The following is a 20,191-nucleotide window of genomic DNA, read 5'->3' on the forward strand; positions in this document are numbered from 1 at the left end:
TTGCAGATGCAGACCCGGGTCGGTCCAGGACAAAGGAGTTCCTAACAGATAGGCAGGCAAGGCCAAAGGAAACATCCCGCCTGTGATTAGCCAAGGCTTGGTGGAGGGGAGGGAGACTGTAAAAGGAGAGGAGGGATGCTTTAGTCCTGGAGAGGTGGTTGTTGCAGGGGGGTAGGAGAAACGAATAAGCGAAGGTTTTCGACAGGGAAAAGCAGAGCACAAGTGAAAGGTTTGTGTGGCAGGAAGCGGAGGTTTGGTCTGAAAAGAAAAAGACCTTCTTGGTTTAGGTTTGGTGGGTTTTTTTCCTCCTTTTCCCCAAAAGGCACATTATTTTTACAGCATGGGATGGCATGCACGTGAAACTCTGCCAGAGTGGCAAACAATTTTCAGCTTAATGCCGTTCAGGCATTTTCATTTTGACTCCTGGCCTGTTCTCCTTAATCACAAACTGCTTGTAGCTGCTGCTCATGTTTCTCCTGAGATATTTCACAACCTTCTCTGCAAGCGAAGCACCACTTCCTGCTGATTCAGGGCTTCTCCTTTAAGCTCTCTTGCCGCTACCTCTTTCAGGCCAATTCTCCCTTCTCCGGAGTATTTCACCCAAATACTCAGTCCCAGGGACAACAGGTAAAACGAGGATCGGAGGGGTGTGCGGCACATTGAGGACACCCGTGGTAAAATCAGCTACGAACCCGTTTCCCTTTACCCCACCCCTCCCTGCCCCCTTTTTCCTTATAAAGCTCTGCTTTGCCATGGCTGGGAGAGGGCCGCTTTTCTCACCAGTAAAAGCACGTGACTGTGCAGCATTTGCTGGTGATCCTCCCACCTGGGCTCCCGGGAAAGCAAAAAATCACACAAGAGTTCTTTACACGTGCTTCAAGTTAGCTTACCAGCTGCTTATAGGGCTAAAATACTTCATAATGACAGAATAGCAGTGATGTTACAAGTAATTAGCAAGTGCCTACGTTGGTTTTGGGTTTTTTTTTCCTTTCTCCATGGCTATGACTGGAACCAGGCTGGCAGGAGGTGCAGTTTCTTTTTAAGATTACTTAGCAATGCAGTTGCACAACCATTTGTGCTTAGAGATTTGCTCTTGGGCACTACAAGGCACTGTACAGCTTGCCTTTATTACTCTTGGAGGAAAAAGTCCCCCAGGAAGGGAATTTCATGAGCTGGGCAGCTCAGTCTCCCCCAGTTACAAAGGAGCTTTGAAATGCAGCTGCCTGCAGGTGTCCTTTCATATGCTGTTCTTCCTAGGTTACCTGAACCACAATCCCACCAAAGCCAAAGCCCCCGCTTACGCATGTAAAGGGGCAAAACCTCCCGCAGAAGACAGCTGCTCTCCAGGTCCTCGTTATTGTGTGGAGCCCTCCATGACCGGGAATGGGAAGTATGTGGCTCCAGCCTATGCCATCTGTGGAGTTCCCAAGAGAAACACCAAGATCATGCCTGGACCAAGTGAGTGACATTTCTCCAGCCCTTTGTTCAGACAAGACAAGCAGGCTTTCATGTTTCCCTGCAAAAGTGGGGTACAAAAGACTCAGCTCACCCCTTGAACGAGCTGTAGATGTTTTCAGGCTGTTCTGCAGCTGTTAGGGAGAGCACCTCCTGGTGAAGTTGCCTCCTTGGCTTGAGTAAAAGGCCAGAACTTCACTGCTTTTGTGCTGTTGTCCTCTGCCCTAGGTGATTACTTCCCTGAGAAGTCCAACAGTCACATCTATAAATGCCTGCCTGTGCAGTCCACGTCCTTCCAGCACAGGGCCGTCAAAACCGGCCTCCCTCCAGGTAAGTGACCTCTGGGAGATGCATACCCTTGCAGCCCGAGTGTCCTCTAGTGACCATCTGCTGGTCACCTGTTTCACCAGGGCTAGTTCAAAGCCTACGCAGCAGGACGCAACTGTTTCCTGACAGGTTTCCTTTATGTGCATGGGAGCTCGGTGGTGATAACGCCGTTTCTAGCTTTGCTTGGGAGACAGGGGGACCAAAGTCCTTGTGTCACAGCTTGGCTTGGTCTTGGAAGGCAGAGTGAAATTGGCAGAGGTGCCTCCTCTCTGGCAGGAGGCTGCCCAGCTTTGGAGCAGGCATGCTCTGGTGGGGTCAGACCAGGGGTCTTTGCTGTCGCCAGGTCTTCACGTGGTTCTCCTGCTCATGGACAGCCCCATCACTGTTGACAATCTTTCATAAATAGGGATTTCCAGACATGGAGGTTGTTTCTCCCTCCTGGTGAGAGCACGCACGGGGGCTCCGTTGCCAGAGAAGCCAGTGGGGAGTGCTCCTGGTTGGATGCAGCTCCCTTGGCCGATGCTTGTGCTCCTCTCTCGGCCCCGAGGTCTGATACGAGCCTTTCTGCCCACCCAAGCTGTGCTGCCGGCTTTTGGGAAATGGGGGTACCAAGGGTGGATGGTTTTACCACAGCCAGGAAGGTCCCGTCAACTTGTCAGGGATTTTTTCTTCCTGGTTCTTGCAGTTACAGGTTTTAAAACAGCCAAGCAAAGAAGTTTTCCAAGGAAACGTTACCAAGGGAAGTGCAGGTTTTAGCTCTGATTGCTCTCTGTGTGGGTTGTATCTGTCCTCAGCCAGACGCGCAGTAGCTTTCAGATGAGGAGTGGGACTATTCCAGGGCAAAGTGAGCAATCAGGATGCCAAGCCTGTTTTGTTTAAGGTGTCTTGGTTTCGGCAGGGATAGAGTTAATTTCCTTCCTAGTAGCTGGTACAGTGCTGTGTTTTGGATTTAGGATGAGAACTAAGTTGATAACGCACCGATGTTTTAGTTGTTGCTAGGTAATGCTTACACTAGCCAAGGACATTTTAGTTTCCCATGCTCTACCGACTAAGAAGGCTGCTGCTCGGGGACTGGCTGGGCATTGGCTGGCGGGTGGTGAGCAATTGCACTGTGCATCACTTGCTTTGTGCATTATTATTATTATTGTTATTATATTATTATTATTATCATTTTATTTCAATTATTAAACTGTTTTTATCTCAACCCACGAGTTTTTCTCACTTGTGCTCTTCCAATTCTCTCCCCCATCCCACCGGGGGCAGGGAGGAGTGAGCGAGCGGCTGCGTGGTGCTCAGTTGCCGACTGAGGTTAAACCACGACACCTAGGAGGAATCCTGGGGAGCTGCCAGGCATGCACCTGCCTCCAACATGGACAAAACAAGGACATTAGCAACCTAGGAGGAGTTTGGGGCTACTACCCACCACTTCAGCTCTGTCCAGATGAAGCCACAACACTCCTGGAGATGCCCGAGAGGAGTCCCAGGGAGATATTGGGCACTGACCTGCCTTCAATATGAAGAAAGCTCTTCCAGTAACGAACTAGGAGGACTCTGGGGCTGCTCCTGAGACTTCAGCTATATCCAGGGAAGGCCAAGACAATCCTGAACATGCCTGGGAGAATTCCCGGGGAGCTACAGAGCATAGACCTTCCCCCAAAATACACTACACTCTTTGCATAGCTACCTTCAAAGAGTCTGGGGCTGCTTGCTACTGGGAATTCACCTGTCTCCAGAGGAAGCCAAAACACTCCTGGAGATGCCTGGGAGGAGTCCCGGGGTGCTTCTGGGAATGGACCTGCCTCCAACATGAACAAGACTCTTCAGGTAACTACCTAGCTCAAAGCTGCGTCTGTTACCGAGGTCTTCAGCTGTCTCCAGGCAAAGTCAAAACACTCCAAAGCTGCCTGGGAGGAGCCCCAGAGAGCTACAGGCCATGGAACTGCCTCCAACATGCGCAAAACTCTTTGCTTAGCTTCCTTGTGGGAATCTGGGGCTGCTACCTTCAAAATTCAGCTGTCTGCAGGGGAGGCTAAAACATTCTTGAGCTGTTTGGCAGTCCCGGGAAAGCTTCCGGCCATAGACCTGCCTTCAAGTTTAAGAAAACTCTTCAACTAACAACCTTGCAGGGTCTGCGTCTGCTACCTGCGACATTCAGGTGTCCCAAGGGGAGGCCAACACACTCCTGGAATGACTGGGAGAATTCCCAGGGACCTACCAGGCATGGACCTGCACCCAGCTTACGTAAAGCTCCTCAGGTAGCTACTATAGAAGAGTCTGGGGCTGCTACCTGGGAATTCAGCTCTCTCCAGAGAAACCAATATGCTCCTGGGGATGTCTGAGAGGAGTCCTGGGGAGCTACTGGGCATGGACCTGCCTCCAGCATACACAAAACACTTGGGGTAAGTACGTGGAAAGGTCTGGGGTGGCTACCTGCGAGATTCAGATGTCTCCCCGGGGGGTCAAAACATTCTGGAGACTCCCTTGGAGGATCCCTGAGGAGCTACCGGGCATGGACCTGCCTCCAAGACAAAGAAAACTCTTCAACTAACTAACTAACCCGGAAAACTGTGGTGATGCTACCTGGGACTTTAGGTGTCTGTAAAGGAAAAGTCCTGAAGCAAAACCAGGAATGGACCCGCTGCCAACATAGACAATGCTCTTTGGGTAGCTACCTTAGAAGATTCTGGGGCTGCTGCCTGGGAATTCGCTCGTCTCCGGAGGAAACCCAAAGAGTCCGGGAACTTCCTGGGAGGAGTTCCAGAGTGCTGTTGGGCACGGACCTGCCTCCAACATACACCAAATTCTTCACCTGTCTCCCCCGGTGGAGTCTGGGGCTGCTACCCAGGACTTCAGCTCCCTCCAGAGCCGGACAAAACACTTTGGCAGATGCCTGTACAGGGCATGGATCTGCTTCCCATTTCTATCAGCAGTCAGTGACAGAGTATCTATCAGTAGTATGGCAGCAGTCAATAACAGCAGCAATCAATCGTATAGCAACAACCAATCTTTTCGCAATAATCAACAGAACAGCAATAACCAACTAGGTGTATACTACTGCAGGTTACTGCAAACTTATCATTAGGCAGGGAACTTATCCTCAAAACAGCAGCAGATATCCTGATGATAGATTACTTATATGGATATATAATACTGGTATAAAGTGAATCAGACAGATTTCAGAAAGGGCCAAAGCATCCCAGCGGGGAGGACAAACCGATCCCAGAGGGGACCCAGCCATCCCACAGGTGGGCGGATAAACCTAACCGACTCCAAAAGTGAGCCCAAAGGGGACCAATAAAGTAACCGAGTCTCACTTCAGAGATGACCTGGAGGCGTCTGGATTCTCGGTACCTGGCTGTGCTGCAAAGCGACCAGCTGCATGTTTCAAGGACGATTCTGGTCGCCACACTCACAGCTCCTGGGCTCGCAGGAACGTTCTTCTGCTCAGTCATTTCCCCTTCTAACCAGCCGCCTTTGTGGCTGCTCACACCTGCCCGTTCCTGCCCCATCAGCTCCTCCGACACCAGTGACCTCACAAGCACCTGCACAGCAGAAGCGTCCTCACTTCCAACACCCCGGCTTTGTCCCCTCCATCTCCATCTCTTGTGCATCACTTGTTTTGTGTATTATTATTATTATCATATTATTATTATCATCATTTTATTTCAATTATTAAACTGTTTTTATCTCAACCCACGAGTTTTTTCTAACTTGTGCTCTTCCAATTCTCTCCCCCATCCCGCCGGGTGGGGGGGAGTGAGCGAGCGGCTGCGTGGTGCTCAGTTGCCGACTGAAATTAAACCACGACAGTCCTTTTTGGCGCCCAACGTGGGGCTCGAAGGGTTTGAGATAATAACAGGTTAACCGGAGTGTATTAAAGAACTTATATCTGTTAGTAGTTGTGGGTCACAATGTTGGTTTCTCTGTTCTCGATATTGATTTGTATAACCTGCATCGCGCTCTTTTTCCTGCTGTACATGTTAAAGATTGGTGTTGGGTTTTGCAGTTTGCTGTGGTCTGCAGTGAACAGTAATGTCTCGCTTGTGAGGTTTGTTTTTAGAACATTGACCTTGACGTTAGTGTCGTATGTAAATTTCGCAATGAAGCCGTTACTGTACCACGGAGACCATTTCGTGGAGACAACTAGCAATCACAGTGACTTTTCTGAGAGTTTTTTTACGGAGGAAATACAGAATGGCAGTGTCACTACCTTCTTCTATGATGTTTCCTCCTTCATTACAGTAACTTTTCAGTATTTTGAACATCCTTGGGCAGTTAAGATACTTCTATTAATACTTCTTGGGAATACTGTTTCGGTTTTGTCTAAAGTTGGTAAGCAATTTAAGAATATCATCCAGAGGTCTGCCCCAAGGCTGAATAATTATGAGTGGCAGGGTGTGTGGGACAAGACGGGCAAGTACCTAGGCCAATGGGCACCCCCAGTGTTTTGGAACTTCACCCCTGAGCAAGTGCGGAATCCTGAAGTGTTAGTAGAACATTTGGACAAAGTATGCTGTCACCCTGGCAACTCCAGAGAGATGCAGATCATTGCAACGTGCTGGGGCCTGGCCCATGCCTACCGAGCCCTGTTCAACACCATTCAGTGCCCTCAAAGGGAAGAGAAGGTCTCTGGCTCTGACAGTAAAACGACACGCCATGCAGCCGCTCAGACCCTGGCGACAGGCCCTGCGGCCACTCAGATCCCGGCGACAGGCCCTGCGGCCACTCAGACCCCGGCGACAGGCCCTGCAGCCACTCCAACCCCAGCGACATGCACTGCAGCCACTCAGACCCTGGTGACATGCACTGCGGCCACTCCAACCCCGGCAACAGGGTCTGCGGCCACTCAGACCCTGGCGACAGGCACTGCAGCCACTCAGACCCTGGCGACATGCACTGTGGCCACTCCGACCCCGGCGACAGGCCCTGCGGCCACTCAGACCCCGGCGACATGCACTGCGGCCACTCCAACCCCGGCGACAGGCCCTGCGGCCACTCAGACTCCGGTGACATGCACTGCGGCCACTCAGACCCCAGCGACACGCCCTGTGGCTGAACCAAAGAACCAGCCTGTGCCGGTATCAGTCGCCCCTGTACACAAGAAGAAATTTTGGAAGCGGAAGTCGGCTCGTTTAGTAAGGGAGGAAGAAGCTTCTTCTAAAAGGGGGCTGGAGGAAGAAGTGTACGAGACAGATGACCCTAGAGAAGGGCCATCACGAGAACGGGAGGAGGAGAGCCGGCCACTGATTGGGGAGGAGGAAGAGGAAGAACTCATAAACGAGACAGTGACCACCCGATCTCTATCCCTGAGTGAGCTGCGAGATATACGAAAAGATTTCAGCCGTCGTCCAGGCGAGCATATTGTCACCTGGCTGCTCCGATGCTGGGATAATGGGGCCAGTAGCCTGGAATTAGAGGGTAGGGAAGCCAAGCAGCTGGGATCCCTTTCTAGGGAAGGGGGCATTGACAAAGTAATTGGAAAAGGGACACGAGTCCTCAGCCTTTGGAGGCGACTCTTGTCAAGCGTGAAGGAAAGGTATCCCTTAAAGGAAGATGTCATATGTCGCCCAGGCAAGTGGGCCACCATGGAGAAGGGTATCCAGTTTCTGAGAGAATTAGCTGTGCTGGAGGTGATTTATGATGACCTGAACAATGAACAACTATCCAAAGATCCAGACGAAGTCAAGTGCACACGACCCATGTGGTGGAAGTTTATAAGGAGCTCACCATCGTCATACGCCAATTCATTGGCAGTGTTAACCTGGAAAGATGGAGAGGAACAAACAGTGGATGAATTGGCTGGTCAACTCCGGCAATATGAGGAAAGTCTCTCTTCCTCCCTCGCCTCAGGAACAGCTAAAGAAGAAGCAGAGATACTGTGGGACCACTGCTGAATTTAGAAAGAGTAGGTGTAGGTAGATCTGCGATAGTCTATGTCCTTGTCGTGGTTTAATCTCAGTCGGCAACTGAGCACCACCCAGCCGCTCGCTCACTCCCCCCCACCCGGTGGGATGGGGAAGAGAACTGGAAGAGCACAAGTGAGAAAAACTCGTGGGTTGAGATAAAAACAGCTTAATAATTGAAATAAAATGATAATAATAATAATAATAATATGATTATAATAATAATAATACACAAAGCAAGTGATGCACAGTACAATTGCTCACCACCCGCCGACCGATGCCCAGCCGGTCCCCGAGCAGCGGCCCCCCCGGCCAGCTTTCCCCCGTTTATGTACTGAGCATGACGTCACATGCTATGGAATGTCCCTTTGGCCAGTTTGGCTGTGCCCCCTCCCAGCTTCTTGTGCACCTCCAGCCTTCTCAGTCGGTGGAGCATGGGAAACTAAAAAGTCCTTGGCTAGTGTAAGCATTACCTAGCAACAACTAAAACATCGGTGCGTTATCAACTTTGTTCTCATCCTAAATCCAAAACACTGTACCAGCTACTAGAAAGGAAATTAACTCTATCCCTGCCGAAACCAGGACACATTATTATTATTATTATTATTGTTGTTGTTATTATTTTATTGAAATTATTAAACTGTTTTTATCTCAACCCACGAGTTTTTCTCACTTCTACTCTTCCAATTCTCTCCCCCATCCCACCAGGGGCGGGGGGGAATGGGTGAGCGGCTGTGTGGTGCTCAGTTGCCGACTGAGGTTAAACCACGACAGGCTGCTAACAGCTCCAGATCATTTCTAAGGCATTTCCGAGGAGACTTTCAAGGATGACATCAAAGCTGCATTTTCCTGAAAGGGAAGGAATCTGTGCTTTCAGTTTTCTACTCTTGGTGAGCTGGGTGGGCAGTGGGAATTTACTTCTCCACTCTGGAGAAGGCACTGAGGCTGCAGTTCTGGTTAGGACTTTTCTGAGCTGCTCCTTAGACCCTGCACACGGAGAGATGACCCTGTGCGGTGCCCTCCTGCCAAGAGGGGTCTGCAGGGCAGAGCTAGGCACACAGCAGGTTGGATGGAGTCTGTGAGCACTGACAGGGAGGAGATGTGGGGACAGAGAAAGAGCTGCTGGCAGGGACAGCTCCAGGCAGCGTATGTAGTCGGGGAGTGAGAGGAGAGCTGCTCCCAGAAATGCCAGGGGAAGGGGGATCTGGGCAGCTCCCTGCCATCCCCTGACATGCCGGACACCTTCCCCGGAGCAAGCCCCTGATCTCCCCTCCCACACAGCAGGACACTAGGAAAAATGAAGTAGATTTTGTTCAGAGTAGTCTAACCTAAACATTTTACTCTCTTCCTCCATGGACTGTGCTGATGCCCAACAGGACCAGATGTCCAATGGCAGCTCCACCACCGAGTTCCTCCTCCTGGCATTCACAGACACGCGGGAGCTGCAGCTCTTGACCTTCTGGCTCTTCCTGGGCATCCACCTGGCTGCCCTCCGGGGCAATGGCATCATCATCACCGCTGTAGTCTATGACCACCGACTCCATACCTCCATGTACTTCTGCCTCCTTAACCTCTCCCGCCGCGACCTGGGCTCCATCTCCACCACTCTCCCCAAAGCCATGGCCTATTCTCTGTGGGACGCCAGGGCCATCTCCTACCCAGGATGTGCTGCCCAGCTCTTTCTGTTAGTCTTCTTTATCTCAGCAGACTGTTCTCTCCTCACTGTCATGGCCTATGACTGCTACGTTGCCATCTGCAAACCCCTGCACTACGGGACCCTGCTGGGCAGCAGAGCTTGTGTCCACGTGGCAGCAGCTGTCTGGGGCAGTGGGTTTTTGTACGCCGTGCTTCACACTGCCGATACATTTTCACTACCACTCTGTCAAGGCAATGCCCTGGACCAGTTCTTCTGTGAAATCCCCCAGATCCTCAAGCTCTCCTGCTCAGAGTCAGACTACCTCAGGGAGGTTGGGCTTCTTGTGCTTAGTGCCTGTTTAGCATTTGGGTGTTTTGTTTTCATTGTGCTGTCCTACGTGCAGATCTTCAGGGCCGTGCTGAGGATCCCCTCCGAGCTGGGACAGCATAAAGCCTTTTCCACGTGCCCCCCTCACCTGGCTGTCGTCTCCCTGTTTTTCAGCACTGCAGTGCCTGCCTACCTGAAGCCCCCCTCCATTGCTTCCCCATCCCTGGACCTGGTGGTGTCATTTCTGTACTCGGTGGTGCCTCCAGCAGTGAACCCCCTCATCTACAGCATGAGGAATCAGGAGCTCAAGGACGCCCTATGGAAACTGGCACAATGGACACTGTTTCACTGGCAATACCCTGCCTCCCCTTCTCTGCACATTTCCCAGAATTTATCTTAGGCCAGGAGTCTGCTGTTCTCCCTTGTGATCGTCCTACTTCTAGATAATTTTCTGGGTTTATACTGCTTCTCTTGAGGCTTGATCCTGTCGTGTCTGACCCTTGGACAACACTGTGTCAGATGTGACCTGTCCACATGCAGCTCTTCAGTATAAAGGTTATCTCCCAGGTGACGTGCTTGCAGGCTGAGCTCTTTCTCCAAAGCTGCTGCCAAGAAAATGTCCAAGGAATTGGTCTTTTAAAGAGTCTTTTCTCCTTGTGTTCTCCCTAAGATTGGGGTTAAGCTTGTGGTATGATTGTGTTCCACTGGACCGAAAGTTCTGGTTTTCAAAGCTCTCTTCTTTGTGTCCGATGGCAGTGGAGATGGTGCATGGGCTCCCGGTTAATTCCACAGGCTGCTTCACATATGACAGGACGGATGGCATATAGTGGTCTCTCTGGAAACGAATTTGGAGGGCTCAGGAGAGGATGGGGGCTCACCACGTGCCCTGGAGTGGGAGTGAATTGAGACACACAAGGTGAATCACCCTCAGAGGTGATGTCCCCCAGAAGCAAAACACTAAATTGAGGCATGCACAAAAAAAGACTCTGCCGTGGGAGTCAGTAGGAACCCAGCAGGCACAGGGAAGGGAGACTGGAGAGATGCGGGAGCTGCCTCTTGTGCTGTCCTGGGGCGTGGGGCCGATGGGGGTAGAGAAGGAGACAAACGCAGTCAGAGTTGGGGATAACCTATAATATGAATGCAGCAGAGCTAGAGATTGAGTGGCCTCTCTTTCCTCATGCCCTTGGGGCCAGCATCAGCCCTGGGGCTGGTGGGGAGGCTGACCCCCCTCTCTGCCCCCCAGGAGCTGCTGTGCCCTTCAGAGGGCTGGGTGCCCAGAGCTTTGCAGCACCCTGCAGTGGACACTGCTGTGGGGTGAGGGAGGTGGAGAGATCTGGGGACGGGCTGGGATGGGATGTAATTAATGGGATGAAATTTAACAATTTAACAATTTAACAATTTGAAATGACGGATTCTGCACCTGGGACGGAGTAACACTGGGCACAAGTCTAACCTGGGAGAGGAGTGGCTGGAGAGCAGTCCTGCAGAAAGGGGTCTGGGCGTGCTGGTCGACAGCAGGCTCAATAGGAGCCAGCAGTGTGCCCAGGCAGCCAAGAGGGCAAACTGCATCCTGGGGTGCATCGAGTCAAGAGAGGGGATTATCCTGCTGTATTCAGCGCTGGTGCGGCCTCGCCTTGAGTACTGTGTGCAGTTCTGCGCCCCACAATTTAAGAAGCATGTGAAGGTCCTTGAATGCGTCCAGAGGAGGGCAACAAAGCCGGTGAAAGGGCTGGAAGGCATGTCCTCTGAGGAGCGGCTGAAGACTTTGGGCTTGTCTTGTTTGGAGAAAAGGAGGCTGAGGGCGACCTCACTGCTCTCTACAGCTTCCTGAGGAGGGGACGTGGAGAGGGAGGTGCTGATCTCTTCTCCCTGGGATCCAGGGGCAGGACGCCTGGGAATGGGTCAAAGCTGTGCCAAAGGACCTTCAGACTAGATATTAGGAAACATTTCTTTACCGAGAGGGTGTTCAAACCCTGGAACAGGCTTCCTGGAGAGGTGGTTGATGCCCCAAGCCTGTCAGTGTTTAAGAGGCATTTGGACAATGCCCTTAAGAACATGCTTTAACTTCTGGTCAGCCCTGAAGTGGTCAGGCAGTTGGACTAGATCATCATTGTAGGTCCCTTCCAACTGAACTGTTCTCTTCTGGTTTGTGCTACGCTGTGCTCTGCTGTGCTACGCTCTGGTATTCTACTCATTTAATGCAGAAGGAGCACAGTCCTGTGACAAGCAAATGGACCTACAGCTCTTCGTGGCAGTGCACATTTGAGCCGCAGCACCTCAGCTGTTGCAGCAGGATGGAGGACAGCCTTCTCCCAGGGAAACCTGAGCAGTTAGTGCTGGGCTGTTCTGTGCTGCACCCCCAGTGTGGTCTTCACGCCTGTGCTGTGCTGCACAGATCCCTTGGCCGCAGGACAACCTCAGCAGCTCATTGTCACAGAGGAGCCTGCAAGGCAGCGCCCACTCTGTGCTGGCCATTAGGCCACCTGCCTGGCTTTGCCTGTACCTAACAGTGCAGCAAGAAGTTCTCATGAGAGACGTGTTTCTGTTTGACTGTAGAAAGGATAAATGGTGTTGTCTTCCTTGTAGAAAATCCTGTAGTAGCTTGAATGACCAAACCAGGAGACTCTTTCATGGATGGGGTCTGCACGGCATGCCGTGTGTGGGTCGGAAGCCCATTCAATGCTCCACCACCTGGGGCTCCCCCCATCTCGAGGGACATAAGATTAGCTATACGATTCTCTCCTTACAGTGTTAGCACTAATGAACAGCATTTTAAATGATACCTCACAGAGTCGGAGTGCCTTTCTTACTGGGATCATAACAGACCAGCACCTCCTGGTGAAAACCTCTCTCAGCACACTGGGATGCAGCCCCTCCGGTCCCATGGACCGGTAAGGGTGTAGTTTGCTCAAGTAGCCCCTGGCTTGATCCCCATCCACCGCTGGTTTTTCCCATCCTGAGTCCTGCCTCAAAGCACAGAGGCCTGGGAGACCTCTCTGGTGGTAACTGAGGCAAAGAGGACATAGACTATCTCAGATCTACCTACACCTACTCTTTCTAAATTCAGCAGTGGTCCCACAGTAGCTCTGCTTCTTCTTTAGCTGTTCCTGAGGTGCCTAAAGCTCATCTTGGTGCCTTTGAATTCCCTTTCAAGTTTCAATTGAATTTTGATATGGACCGTTGCTGTGCTTGTAGGATGTCGTCCTTGAAGACAAGATGTATGCAGGCACACTGTGAAAATGATTGGTGTGTTCCTTGACTGCATCACCAAAGGAGTGAGTAAAGACCCCAGTGTGACGTGCTGTCTGTTCACCCAGTGCCTGCAGCTATTGGGTAGAGAAGGGACAGACCTTGCCTCTCCGATGGCATCTGATGGCTGATGCCTCTGACTGATGGCATTGGTGTATGGCACACAGGCACCAAACCGCACTCTCTGCGATGCCGTCTGGGATGTCTGTCACGCACTCACCCTGAATGGGAATTGCTTTCCTGTAGGTCCTGTGCTGTCCGTAACAGCCCTGGCTCCTCATGTGGCTCTATGGCCCTGCATTTGAACATGAAATTGAGCAGATACCCTGAATTCTGTAAGGCAATGTGGGGATGAACACGAGGCACCTGCCGATATCTCCACGTCAGTGGAGATCTAGTAAATACAGCAGCAGGAGAAGAGGGAGACGGAGCTCTCCCTGTGGCACATGACTCGAATCATTCCCATGAGTAACTCTATACCGAACTGAATGAGGAGGGACAGTTTTAAGGTCCAAAAGTGATTACAGAGCCCAAATTCTCTTCTTCAGGGCCCAAAGCCTCATTTCTAGGATCCAACCCCTCATTTTATGGTCCAAATGCTCATTTTAAGGCCCAAAGCCTCATTTTTAAGGTCCAAAGCCTCATCTTAGGATCCAAAGCCTCATTTTTAGGGCCCAAACCCACATTTTTATCGCCCAAAGCCTCACTTTTAGGGATCAAAGCCTCATTTTTAGGGCCCAAACCCACATTTTTATCGCCCAAAGCCTCACTTTTAGGGATCAAAGCTCATTTTAGGGTCCAAAATATCTTTCTAGGTTCCAAAACCTCATTTTTATGGTCCAAAGGCTCCGTTTCAGTTTGCAAAGTCTTCTTTTGAGAGTCCAAAGCCGCATTTTGAGTTGCCAAAGCCTCATCTTCAGGCTCCAAAGTGGCATTTTTAGGGTCCAGCCAGTCGTTTGGAGGATCCAAGCCACATCTTGAGTGTCCAAACCCTTATTTTTACGGTCCGAACCCCTCTTGTAGGGCTCACAGCCTCATTTTTAGAGTACAAAGCTTTGATTCTAGGGTTGAAAGCCTCATTTTTAGGGACCAAACTCTCATTTACAATCTCCAAGCCCTGCTTTTAAGGTTCAAGGACTCATTTGAAGGGCCCAGAGCATCATTTTTAAGGCCTCAAGTCTGATTTTGAAGGTCCAAAGCCTCATTTTTGGAGTCTAAAGCCTTATTTATCGGGTCCAAACCTGTCTTTTATTAACAGTAGCCTATTTTTAGGACACACACTTTCATTTTTAGGGCCTAAACCCTCACTTTTATGGCAGAAAATCTCATTTTAGGATCCAAAGCCTCATTTTTATGGTCCAAAGGCTCCACTTCAGTTTGTAAAGTCTCCTTTTTAGAGTCCAAAGCCGCATTTTGAGTTGCCAAAGCCTCATTTTCAGGCTCCAAAGCCAGTCATTTTGAGGGTCCAAGCCACATCCTGAGTTTCCAAGCCCTCATTTTTAGGGTCCAACCCCTCTTTTAGGGCTCAAAGCTTCATTTTTAGGGTCCAAGGCTTTGATTCTAGCATTGAAAGCCTCCTTTTTATGGTCCAAACCCTCATTTTCATGATCAGTGGGTCCCATGCCCAGCTCCCTGCCTGCTGACGCCACAGGCATTCACGTCCCTCTGTGCCTCGATAGGAAGTTCAGCCCAGAATTGGTGAATTCCTGAGTTTGCTGCTGTTACGACCTGGACAATTGTGCTATTGCTCTGTATTTATTGCTAGGCAAATATCAACAAATTCAAAGCAATAAACGGTGGACCCCTGAGGCTGTCCGTGGGGAGTCTGTCATCGCACCCCCAACACATACCCTGGTGGGGCCACCTCCAGCCCTTGCAGGAAGATCACGGCAATGGGCTTGGGGCACAGGGAGATGGTTTCAGTTCCTCCGGGGGCTGGAGGTCACTGGGCCGGACCCGCAACAGCCAGCTGGCTGAGTTGGACAGCCATGGGGCCGGGGTGGGGGCGAACGGGCCGGGCGACTTGTCCAGGCTCCGGGGACCAGTTCCCTGGTGCTCCGTGGCAGGAGGTCTGGTTTTCCAGGCACAGGCGGTGGCTGCTGGCATCGGGTCCGGCTCTCAGAGGCGCTGGGGCGCGCGGGACAGCTGTGCGGGTGCTAGGGGCAGCTGCTGGTGTCGGGCCTGGCTCCCGAAGCTGCGGAGAGGCGCCTGTGAAGAGAGAAGGCTGCTGAGGCCCCGCCATGGCTGTGGTGCTGGGCGGGTGCAAGGGTGTGGGACAGCGCTGGGTGCCCTGTGGGGTTCGGGCACGTGGCTTCACATGGGAGCTGCGGGCCCAGAGAGCTTTGTGCAGAAAACGGGGCACCCCGCACCCCTCGGCTGGGGCTCTGCTCGCCTGCCCGTGGCCCGTCTCCTCTCAGCCCTGACCATCCTGACCTGCCTGCTCTGCATGTGCCGGGAAGGAGACCTGACCCTGGCAGACCGAGGGGACCAAAGCTGGGCACTGCACTGCAGGGCCAAGAGAGCCTCCCGTTCCCCTTTCTCAGCGTGCCTGGCAGAGACCAGCACTCGGCTCCCCTGCCCATCCCTGACCAGACAAGGTGACAGCCTCGGCTCTCTGTTCGGTGAGGCGCTCTCCATCCTCTCTTCAGAATACGTATCCAAAGAGATACCGCCGCCTGTGCTGAGAACACGCACGCTGGCAGTGTTGGGGTGCAGATGGGACCGACCGACTCTCTTTCTCCAAAGCAAAGCTGATAGCTGGGAAGGTTCGTCACCACGGTCTGAGTTGCTGGGACACCTTGGCCGAGGTGAACATCTGGGATTTACGGCATGACCTAACAGGGTGATTTCTCCTGGTAAGTTCACTGGTAGGGAGATGTCACTCCCTGTTCTCACTTTCTATGGCAACGTCATCCCTTGTTTTTACTTTCTGACCTTGCTCTGCCTATGTCTGTTGCTGGGTCTGCTCATGTCGAGGCAGGGTCACTTTTAACTAACACTTGCCACAGTACGAAGGGGTTTCAGAAAAGAATGCCCATGAATTGAGAGGCCAGTTAAAACATCTTACAGCAGAAATCCCAGTCGAGTCTGGCCAATAACTAACTCGGCACTCCAGAATACCCTACCTCTAAATGCTTCATGGCTAACGGCCGCCATCTCATACACAAGTTTGGCAAAAGAACCTCCCAACAACTCACTGTTTTCTCTTCCTCCACAGACAGATCCCACAACACAACACCATCCCAAGCAGCATGGAGCCCAAGACCGCCACGGCGCCTTCTATGCAGTACTTCTGGAAATCTTTAGGATCCACAGCATTTGAGTTTCTCTTGCCATCCACTCCTGGAGGAACAATTCTGCACGTTAGTGTGTCCTGTGCACTACTGGCAATCTCACAGGAGGTCTGACATTGCCAGGAAATGTTCTTTCTCACTTTGTTTGCATCTCTGAACCACTGAACATCCCGGGGCTGCAACGTTTCCTTGGTTTCAGTAGAAACAAAGGAAACTCCCAAAGCCGTTGCAAATCAAGGCACTCTGGAGGCTCTCTTTCTCCTCTCAGCTTTGCTTACACTCTGGGATGTCCACAATCCAGTTTTCCCAGTGTCATGGGTTCGCTCCCCCTTCTTGGCCACCCTTCACATTTGCACACAATTTCTTTTGCTAGTGCTTGCTTGCTAGTGCTGCTGCACGGAGGCTCTCTCTGACCCTTTGGGCCAAGTTGTCCCACTGAACAGAACTCCTGAGGCCAGATGGAGAGCACGTGGGGGAGCGCAGCTCTTTCTTTGACCAATCGCTCCTTTGAGCAACACGGACAAAAACCATCCCTGCGTCAGGGAGTGCCACCCCCAGCTCTCCGTCCTCAGCCCAGCACCCACCCCCTGAAGCGATGGAGTCAGGCCCTCTCAGGAGACGCCAGAACCTCGCTCTCCCCCTTTGCCTTTTCTCCAGCATGGGCACCACTTGCATGCCTCTGGTTTTCAGGACTTGTCTCCCACTTATGGCCCCCTGCAAGACTGCTCAGTACCTGGATTCTTGTGAAAAAATTCATATATCCCGGCGTGGTGGGCTTCCCCGGGGTTGGACGGCACTGCCAAGAAGCAGAGAAAGGTAAAGCCTCAGCATGGCTCAGGCACAGAGGATGCAGAAGGACGGTGCAGGTTCCCTCTAAGCCCGTGCCTGACCCGTCAGTGCATCCCTTTGGACCTCAGTTCACAGGAGGGCTCCCCCTCTGTTGTGCCTAGGGCCTCGAGGGACTCACAGCAAGCTCTGGGACGCAGGTACTGAGGGAGGTACATTCGATCAAGAGTCACATTTCCCAACGTCTACTGAACGTGGTTCAGATGGCCTCAGTCCCCAAATGGCAGAGTTCTGAAATTCCTGGGAACTGGGTGTAGTGGGAGGTGAGCACCACATCCACAGAGGGTTGCGACCATCTCTCTGGCACACTGCTGGCCATAACCTCCACACCCCAGAGACGACAGTCATCCTCAGAGAGCCGTTCCTGGCTTCTTTTAGAACACTTGCTCTGTACTAATAGTTTGGCTGCTGACACGATGTACAGTAGCGGGCAGCAGGGGAAGAGCCTGCCGACACCCAGTGATTTTTATTGATGGCACTGGATGACTGAGGGACAGCAATTACCTGGCATGCCTGTTGATTGAATTGCCCCTGTTTTTTCATCAGAGACCGGCACTGCGTGACTGCTTCCTTCCTGAAAGGCCTCCTTCTGCACAGTCTCACGGTCCGTCTCTTGAGAAGGAAAGAGGGTCAGTTTAATCAGAAGTAACTGTTCCTCGCCAGGAACACGGTATCTTCAGGAGGCAAAATACATTAATAACACTTAGAAAGAAAGCCTGGGCATTTGGGGTGCACCTCATCACTAGTTCAAACAATGTGTGATTCATGGAGAAAAATCAAAGAGCTAGGCACTTTCCAGTTTACCAGTAGACAGCAAAACCTGACCTGCTGGGAAACCAGGAAACTGCATGTGATCTTCTTGTTGGCACTTAGTGCATTTTTGGCAAACGGCAAGATGACGGTAAATTACTTCCTTCAGAAAGGACGGGAAGAGGCTGCAGCCAATTCAGCTGGGGAAAGAGCCCTTTGGAGAAGCACGTCCCGTCATGCCAACTCCATCACACAGTAAGGGTAACAGACACACACACACACACAGTGGACTGAACACCAAGCTCTTGCAACCGTATTCTGGGCACTTTCACAAAGGCAGCGAAGAGCCCACAGTCCCCCAAAACAAGAGGAAAACCACAGCCAGCTTATCTAAAACACAACTAGAAACAGAAAGCTAAACCACCCGAGACTGAATTCACAGCCCTTCATTTTAGCTGCCTTCAAGTTAGGTGTCCGGCCTCAAGCTGGGTGTCCAGCTTTCACCTGTCCCTGACCCCGAGGTGTCACCGAGAGTCCTCAAACATCAAGGAGAACAACAGGGCTGGACCAGGCTGTGAAGCTGGGGCTGCTCCGATCCTGGCCAGGGCATGCCTGCAGCCCTGGCAAAGTCTGCCAGTCTCAGCGACCCCAAGCTGCCTGCGCATCCTCTCTGCCGCCCAAGGGCACTCTCCCCTCTGGCGACTGTCAGCAAGGCACGAGCACCACCAGTCCCTGCCAGCTGGATACTGATGTCTGCCCAGAACAGCTCTGGCCAGGAATGGTATAACTGGGGCAGCAGCTGTCCCTGGGGCTCAGCTTGAACCACAAATGGCAGCAGAAACTATGGACTATCTCTGTGGCTCACCAGCACCTGCAAGGCGTGAAATCAAGTGTCAGTGCAGCGAGGCTCTGATCGATCCCTTTCTGCTTGTGTTGACTACGGCTTGTCCATACATGTGTCTAAAATCTCAGCTTCCCAAGTCTTCTGGTTAAGAGGGATATATACCCACCATGGGCTGCTTTCTCCAAGTCTTTCAGGATTTCCTTTAGGACTTCTGATGACCGCTGGGAAGATTTCCCTATTTTGGCTTCATACTTTGCTCTTTGAGGACCTTCGCAGAAAGTATTAAGTTAAATTTCTCACTCATAAAATACTGAAAACGAGTGCTTAGTCTGTGAAATCAGTCAAGACTGACTGCTCACCCCTGGGATGCCAGTTGAGCTCCAGTGCAGGATCCTTCCGAGGAGCTGGAGCTGGAGCCACATCTGCAACCAAACACCCATGAGAAGTTTCCATCATACATTGTGATATACACCGCCATAACTGAATAGCAGAACATACGAGGGGATCACGTAACGACATGGCACACACAACACAGGTCTATTTTCTCACACCCACAAGAGATGCCTCACTCCCATTTGGGCTTTGAGCTGGCAGCTCTCAAAGGAAGGAAAAAGCCATGACGTACCCATGCGATCTCCCTGCGCGTCAGCCCTGGAACCCATCTGGGAAGCTGGATACCCATCGCCTCCAGCCACGTCTGTAAACAAGCAGAACAGAGCAGCTCCCGTGAAATATTTCAACATACTTCTTCAGATCTGAACGGCAGTGAATGCATTTCAAACGCAGGATTGCTCCGTGGCACTCGTCTCTCCCTTCCCCTCAGGAGCATCGTGCAGACAGTTACTGGGTGCCTGGACCATGCTGATCCAAAACAAACCACGCACGGAGCTGTCGGGAGAAAGGGCTCCCTGGGGCTCACACCGTCTCTAAACTCAAGCCCAACAAGCCTGCTGGCTTTGCAGCAGGCACTGGAATCAGCGCAGGCTCGGAGCGTCTGGCAAAGACAGCTTCGCAAGGCAAAGTGTCCCAGGGCACATCACTGAGCCCGACCCATTCCCTCTCTGCTCTTCTGCATGCCTGAGCATTGGCCAGGAAAATATTACGTGAAATTTCATATGAACAGAATATTAAAACCTAAAAGCTCATTCATTCAAGTGACGTACCTGTGGGAACGCCCTGAGGCTCCTGGACAAGATCCGGCTGAGAGGTCGGGTAGCCATCGCCTACAGGCACAGCTGTAATCAAGCACGTTTCCATTAGATGTTGTGATCTACTTCTTTGTCAGTGACCTGCAGTGACTGGAGGGGGTCACGTCATGACGTGGGACCCAGACGCGGGTGGAGATTTCCAAAGCTGCAGAGGGGCCTTGGGTGACCTGTTGGCTGGCACCTGGAAGCTCTCAAAATACCGTTTTCCAGGCCATGTGCAACACCCCTCAGGGAGCGGATGGACAAACATACGGTCCTTGGGGGATTTCTTACTGGGAGATCTCTACTGTGCACAAAAGCAGCCCACATGAAAGCACTGGAGGAAAAAAAATGATCGTTTGTCCATCTCGTGG

General features: G+C 51.8%; 1 protein-coding gene across 1 annotated transcript; it reads left to right on the plus strand.

Annotated features, from left to right (window-relative positions):
- Window positions 1-1,761: 1,761 nt before the first annotated feature.
- LOC143173295 (olfactory receptor 14A16-like) lies at window positions 1,762-10,048 on the plus strand. Its single transcript, XM_076363496.1, has 2 exons — window positions 1,762-1,785; window positions 9,062-10,048. The coding sequence occupies exon 2, from the start codon at window positions 9,068-9,070 to the stop codon at window positions 10,046-10,048; it is 981 nt and encodes a 326-aa protein (XP_076219611.1). The 5' UTR covers window positions 1,762-1,785; window positions 9,062-9,067.
- Window positions 10,049-20,191: the final 10,143 nt, after the last annotated feature.

The sequence above is a fragment of the Aptenodytes patagonicus genome, unplaced genomic scaffold, assembly GCF_965638725.1.
Source record: "Aptenodytes patagonicus unplaced genomic scaffold, bAptPat1.pri.cur scaffold_49, whole genome shotgun sequence".
Taxonomy (NCBI): domain Eukaryota; kingdom Metazoa; phylum Chordata; class Aves; order Sphenisciformes; family Spheniscidae; genus Aptenodytes; species Aptenodytes patagonicus.

Excerpts from the sequence above, each read along its gene's own strand:
- LOC143173295 (XM_076363496.1), top strand. The coding sequence starts at position 9,068 with ATGTCCAATGGCAGCTCCACCACCGAGTTCCTCCTCCTGGCATTCACA.